This window comes from Eschrichtius robustus, chromosome 17 (assembly GCF_028021215.1).
Source record: "Eschrichtius robustus isolate mEscRob2 chromosome 17, mEscRob2.pri, whole genome shotgun sequence".
In the NCBI taxonomy this organism is placed as follows: domain Eukaryota; kingdom Metazoa; phylum Chordata; class Mammalia; order Artiodactyla; family Eschrichtiidae; genus Eschrichtius; species Eschrichtius robustus.
The window spans coordinates 17,971,705-17,978,785 of record NC_090840.1 but is presented as its reverse complement, the minus strand read 5'-3'; the positions used below and the strand labels follow the sequence as shown (position 1 = coordinate 17,978,785).

Genomic DNA, 7,081 nt, shown 5'->3' with positions numbered 1-7,081 from the left:
GGGTGCAAGAGTGGGGTGCGGGGCAGCGGGAACGCCAGGAAGGGGCGACTCGCTCGGTGCAGGAGAGCGCTCCCCAACGTCTTGCAGCTGCCTCCGCGGTATCGTGTCCCCCTGCCCTGCACTCCCCGCGGCTGTCACTCGGGCACCGGGCTCCGAAGCGCGGCGCCGCTTGCAAGTCGGAGCGCTCTCAGCCGCCTCTGAGAGGGCTCCACACTCCGCGCTATATAACCCGCGACCGGGAAGAGCCGGCGGCGGCATCGGCCCTCCCTCGGCTCGGCCCTCCCCGCCCCCGGGCGCACCCCGCCCCCGGCCCAGCCCCCCGCCCGCTCGCCGTCCGCCGAACCGCGGCGGGGCAGCCCCTCTCACATGGCCGTGGCCGCAGCCTCCAGCCCTCCTCGCACCTCCCTTCGCGGTTCACGCCCCCTGCCGTGGGGTGTCCCGGCCTCCGCCTGCCAGACCGGACGGTCGGCAGTGCCCCGGCCATCTTCCTTTGCCCGTCCGCTCCTCGCTTGTCCCCGTCTCGTCACTTTCGTTAGCCAGGGGGCTCTGGGTGGCCCCGCCTGCGATCAGGCGCTGCGGAAGACAGCCCTGCAGGCTGGAGGAACGAAGAGAAGGACCTCGGCAGCGCGGCAACGGGTGTGCCGGTCTGCTACTGGGGTTGGCAAAGAGCCGAGAAGGCGGTCAAAAGCCGGCAGCAACTTCGAATCGTAGCTAGCCCTTTGGAACGTAGGCCCAAAGGCTCTCAATTTCCCCGGCTGGAATCACCACCGCCGTGGTTCCCTACCGACCCGGTCAAGCGTTGCCCTCCCGCCAGGCGGGCCGTGAAAGTGATGCATGCCGGGATTTGTAGTTCGCGCCCCGGCCGCGCGTCATTTGCATATATTACTGAGTAGAATTCGAGACGTATCCTGTCAACGCAGCCCAGGGATTAGGACCCCGAGTAGTCAAGGTATCGGCACTCTTTGCTCTCATCATATTGATTAAAGAGTCTAACCAATGCATTAATTTTTCCCATACAGATTTTACTTGAAACTTGATCGTAAGAGGCTGAATCAGGCAGTTCTTAATTCTGCGTCTGCAATACGAGTTCTCAGTTCTGAGTTCTTTTCTGGCTTATCCTGGGACACCTATGAGTCGTGGGGCTTCACGCCCGCCATCTTTAAGTGGACAGCGCGCATGCGCCAACTTCCTCTTTCCCGGCTGGAACCATGGAGGGCGCTGAGTAAGTTTCTCCTCGTCCTCTCGAGAATCCTCCTCCATCCCCGAAACCAGAGGCTTTTGTCTCACTCTCTCTCGTTCCGTCTGTAACCTGTGTCTTTGTCGACTTACCTGTGTGTTTGTGACGTTGTGTGACACTCCTGGTGGTCTTAGGCTAAAATGGGCTTCAGGAGGCCTTGGGGCGGAGGTTTTGGAGTTACCGGGAACGAGTTGTGAGAGCTGAATATGCGCGGAACCGACAGGTTGTCCAGTCCCTCGTCTTTTCAGGGAGGCTCAATCTCTGAATGGGGTTCTTTTTCCTTAGCTGGCGTTTGTTCGAAGCATCCCTGCCGTCAGGTCTCTGCTTACAGCATATGGAGCTTGAGGCTTGAACCAGGGTTGTTTTTGGGGGTTTAGTTTGGGGCTTTTTCTTTTTTTCTCCTTGAGACTCTTAAGTTGTCTTAGACTCACACTCACTAATAGTCTAGGGATCAGTGTCTTGCGGCAGCCTTTTACTCTGCACGGTTTGCTCTCGGCATTTTTGTTGTCGTGGGACCCCGGGAGTGATCGTAGATTAAATGTGAATTTGTTATTTTTGTGACTCGTTTAAAGCAAGTGGTCCGTGTTAAAGGTAAAGATAACGGGCATAGGAATTTTCTAAAATCTGCATCTTACACCATAGCACGACGCTACAGCAGTTAAAGGTACGTTTGAAGTCAGTGGCGATAGTAGTGTTACGAGAGCGCTCAGTACAGAATGGGAGTGCTGCAGTGCTGTGAGCTTTCTGAATTAACGCTCTGTCTGCTAATGTTAGAGAGAAGAAAAAGAAGGTTCCTGCTGTGCCGGAAACCCTTAAGAAAAAGCGAAAGAATTTCGCAGAGCTTAAGATCAAGCGCCTGAGAAAGAAATTTGCCCAGAAGATGGTAAGTAAACTTTTTTGAGGCACCCAGTTAAGAAAAGGCCCTATGATTGAAAATAAGGTGGATGTTTTTAACAAGGCTTGTTTACTTCAGCTGCAAGGTGGATGTTTTTAACAAGGCTTGTTTACTTCAGCTGCTGTAGCAGTGAGCGTGGTTAACTTAGAACCACCTTTCCAAATGAAGTTAGTTATTTCTCTCTTGCAATGTTAACGCATATTGTGGTGAGAAAGCTTCAGGGGAAGGGTTTTCTTGGAAAGAACTGATAATTGCTAATTGTGTTTGGGAGCTAAAAAGCAGATGAATAACTGATGTTGGTTTTCAGCTTCGAAAGGCAAGGAGGAAGCTTATCTATGAAAAAGCCAAGCACTATCACAAGGAATACCGGCAGATGTACAGAACGGAGATTCGCATGGCTAGGATGGCAAGAAAAGCTGGCAACTTCTACGTACCCGCGGAACCCAAATTGGCATTTGTCATCAGGATCAGAGGGTAAGTTCAGTTTTTACTGCAGTCTGGTTTTAAAGGGAAAGCTGCACAATCGCAGCAAAATTTCACAGTACTCGTGGGGACCTTGGTTGTAAAACATTGGAATGAAAATATTTGGGTGGTGAGGAGAGTATTTTAGTGATTGTAAGCCCTGTGCCCAAAGCATCTATTCATTCTCGAATTGAGCGCTTGAGTTCAGTGTCCTGGAGATTCACTTCAAAAGCAGTTAAATTGGAGCCTCATAAGTGTTCTGACAAAGATATATGCAAAACTAGAAGTAACAAGCGTGTTGGGGAAAGTTTTAAGTGTGAAAGGTATGTGTCAAAAGACAGTTTACTTGCAGGAGAGGCAAATTGGCAGAGGTAATAAAATACAGCTAACTAAAGGGAAAAGTGGTGTTTGTAACATGAGAGGATTCTTACTTAGGTGTGACACGTGTTGCCCAAAATTGTAATAGTTAGTTTCTCGTCTTTTACTAGTAAAAATTCTGATGAAAGCTAAATGAATTTTTTTGTATTTTTTTCATTGCAGTATCAATGGCGTGAGCCCAAAGGTTCGAAAGGTGTTGCAGCTTCTTCGCCTCCGTCAGATTTTCAATGGCACCTTTGTGAAGCTCAACAAGGCTTCAATTAACATGCTGAGGATTGTGGAACCATACATTGCATGGGGGTAGGTGTCTTTGATTTCTGTTTGGTAAGCTGGCAGGTGTTTTGACAGTGATAGTCTTATTTGGTCATTTATATCTGTATTTTCATATTTAGGTACCCAAACCTAAAGTCAGTAAATGAATTGATCTACAAGCGTGGTTATGGCAAAATCAACAAGAAGCGAATTGCCCTGACGGATAACGTGTTGATTGCTCGATGTCTTGGTAGGTTCTGCCTATTTGGGGAAAAGTTATATTATTAATTATAAAAGTTATTGTATCAGATAAAATGATATTTTTTGGCATCTTGTTGCCTGACTTTTCTCACTATTATGAGTCTTCCTTTATTCCCTACAATATTTATGAAAAGTGGAAGGTATGATTTCATTGGCTTGAGCTGTATCTTTGTAAATAAGGTCATGTATTTCCTTCTTTGTTACTTTACTCTTGATTTACTTCTAATTCTTTATGTCACAGCCTATCTTAATGCCTTAAAAATTTAATAGTCTCAAAATAAACAGTTTTAGTAACCTTAAATCATCTTGAACATGTTCAGGCAAATACGGTATTATCTGCATGGAGGATCTGATTCATGAGATCTATACTGTTGGAAAACGTTTCAAAGAAGCAAACAACTTCCTGTGGCCCTTCAAGTTGTCTTCTCCACGAGGTGGAATGAAGAAAAAGACTACCCATTTTGTAGAAGGTGGAGATGCTGGCAACAGGGAAGACCAGATCAACAGACTTATTAGAAGGATGAACTAAGGTGAGCAACTACATCCTGAAAGAAGTTTACTTAATACTGGAGTAAAAACGACTTAGATGCTGATAAGGGTTTGGTTTGAGTTCTAAGCAATATTTAGTGGGGGGGGGGGGCGGGAAATCAACCATCATATATGATCGCAGTTGGTTTGGTTTCTCCTTTTGAGGACATTTATGGAGGGAAGAAAAAGCCTTTTTTTTTTTTGTTCCTATTTAATAATGGAAACTGAATTGGTATTTCTTACGACTTCCTGGTTTATGTTAATTCTTAGTTATTAAGATGTTTAATGGGTTTTTTTCCCTTCCTTTCAGGTATCTACCATGATTATTTTTGTAATTTGGTCAGTTAATAAACAGTGACTGCTTTCAAATTGAAATGTATTGTTGTCTTGGTGACTTTTTGTTATCTTTCTTCTGCCGTCCCCTAACTGTTGTGGCAAATCTTGGTGTGACACAATTAAGTCAGATCAGCAGCCTGTTGCGTGTAAAACTTAGGGTCCAGTTTGTATCTTGTGAAAAACATTCCTGGGGTTTATTGAAGATTTTCCTGTACGAAGTCCTCATTTTTCACTTTTGAGTTGGCCAAAATGGGTCTATTCTAAGAAAGCCCATTTCACAGGCCTTTGTGCATGAGTAAAGGTTCAGTTTAGAAATAAAAATCCGTTGCTGAAATTCCATTTTCTCAGGCTTTGGCTTGCTTATAAAGTAGTGAGTGAATGTGTCATTTTCTTTTTGCATTTCACTTTTATGTTTTTGCTTTGCATCTTCTACCCGTACTTACGTGAATTCCTAATAATTCCACTACATATTGTGTATATCGAGAAGGAAGAAATGAAATGTGCCCATGGATGCAATTTATTTGGAGCACCTAAAGAACTCATGAGAATACTAGTGAGCAAAAACTTGAATTTATAAATAACATTCCCTGTATATTTTTACATATCATCTCACCTAGGCTAGCAAACCTGAAAGTTTTAAGTGTAGTGCAACGGGAAGTACATATAATAAAAGTAAAAAGGTTTATGATTCTCACTGATTGTGCCAAAGGTACGATGCCGTATGAAATAGATGCCCTATACTTTTGATTCTGTTGCACCAGAATCATCACTTTTTAGTATTTGAAAGTTGCTAGACAAATACATTTAAATTCTTGGGTGTTGGAAGCTATTTGGATTAGTGAGTTTAGGGTCAGTGAATCCTGGAGGGAAATCAAGGTTATTAGTTTCTAAAACCAATGTTACCTGTATACATGTGTATCTAGTGTTTTGCAAGAAATTTAATGTCTTGGTAAACAGTTGGATCAATGTATAACAAAATCATTAATCTCTTGGTGGAGCCTAAAAGTCTTTAAGTTTTGAAATTACCTGTTTTGTTTTACTGCTTTAGTAGGTAACTACACAGTATAGCCCACGCGTCTTTGCACATCCAGTATTCTGAACGGTAGGAGTGGCTCAGAAGAAAACGTCTAATTACTGTAATAAAGTTGTTCAGGTGGCATATTGCTAACTACCTAGGCGTGTAGAATTTGGAATAGTAATAGAAATGGCATTCTATATATGGGATGGTGGTATTTAATGACGCTTTTTTCAAAAAAGTTAACTTTTTAAGAGCAGTTTTAGGTTCACAGCAAAGCAGAGTGGAAAGTACAGGGTTCCAGTATGCCCTCCTGCCCCTCCCTAAACAGCCAGCCTCCCCCACTCTCAACGTTGAGTGGCACATTTGTTGCAGTCCATGGATGTTGACACATCATTACCCAAAACAGCAAAGTTCTTGAAGCTGGTGAGGGGGATAGGAAGATCTGTAGGTATATGGAGGGGAAAGAAACAGTGTTGGGGCTGTACATGTCCTCTGCAGACACATTTGTCTTCAGTCCTGGAAATTCACTGTCCACATGGTTTCCGAATGCGGCTAGAGGACCAGAGGATAGGGAAATGTATGAGAGAGTTTGGAAGTGGGGAGGACATCTGGCAATATGGTAGAGAACTAAAGCAATGGGGATAAACATAAAAAAAGCATGCTGTCAGGTGACAGCTGTCAGATTGCTAGGGAGTAAATTGGGATAATCGTTTGTCTTCACAGGATTGATTGTAAGGATTAAAACTGAGCATGAGAATATTTTGTGAACTATTAGAACCTGTTGAAATGCACCTTAATATCTTATTTTACTTAAAAAACTCCCCTGAAAGTGGTGTCACTTTCTACAAGAGATCATCCACATCCACTAGAAGGCTAACCAACCTCTGATGAAAGTCTGGGCCACCCAGGTTCTACTTATACAAAGATTCACTTCACATAAGTACATTGCCTTTTTGTACCCTTCAAAGTTCCAGCTTTATTAGGTCTTCCCCTAGCTACCCTAGTTTAGTTGTCTGTTCCCGGTGTTTCCTGGTCTTGCTTATCTTTGAAGGTTCCTTTGTGGTAAACTGGATTAAGAATGCTGGCTCTGGAGCCAAACTGCATGAATTCATATCCAGCTTCCACTTAATAGTTTGAGCCATTAAATTACTTCATCTCTGGTTCCTTACCAGCAAAATGGGGGAAATAGTAGTACCTAATTTCATAGGATTTTAGTGAAGATTAAATATGTCACGTCATGGAAAATGCTTAGGGCAGTGCCTGGCCCACAGTGCTAAGTAAATGCTGTCTGTTGTGTAACTTGAGCACTTAGCAGGGGTGTACAAAGGAAAATAGCCTCTGCTTTCATGTATTAATGGGCAAGATAGACTTAACACAAATATAAGTGCTACACAAGGATGTCTAGGATGTGACAGATTCTTGAAGTGTCATTGGGGACCACCTGCAGGGGAAGATTGACAACTTTCCGTTCCCGCTGTTTTCCTTTACAGATTAAACATAGACGTGCCTCTCATTCAAGTGCTCCTTTCTCTTCAGCAGTTAACTTTTTAAGGTGGGCTTTTTTTCATCCTACCCAGTACCTGACATAACATATAGTAGGCCCTAAGTATTTGTTTTCTATCACTGCTGTCACAAATTACCACAAACTTAAGTGACTTAAAACACAAGTTTATTGTCTTAACAGCTTTGAAGGTCAGAAGTTCAAAATCAGTTT

At 43.8% G+C, this 7,081-nt stretch overlaps 1 protein-coding gene across 1 annotated transcript; it reads left to right on the top strand.

Moving 5' to 3' along the window:
• The first annotated feature begins 1,008 nt into the window (after positions 1 to 1,008).
• Positions 1,009 to 4,382, top strand: RPL7 (ribosomal protein L7). The gene is made up of 7 exons (XM_068525331.1): positions 1,009 to 1,222; positions 2,012 to 2,120; positions 2,440 to 2,606; positions 3,135 to 3,272; positions 3,365 to 3,474; positions 3,806 to 4,015; positions 4,324 to 4,382. Exons 1-6 carry the CDS (start codon positions 1,209 to 1,211, stop codon positions 4,012 to 4,014), a joined length of 747 nt encoding a protein of 248 aa, XP_068381432.1. The 5' UTR covers positions 1,009 to 1,208; the 3' UTR covers position 4,015; positions 4,324 to 4,382.
• The last annotated feature ends 2,699 nt before the right edge of the window (positions 4,383 to 7,081 follow it).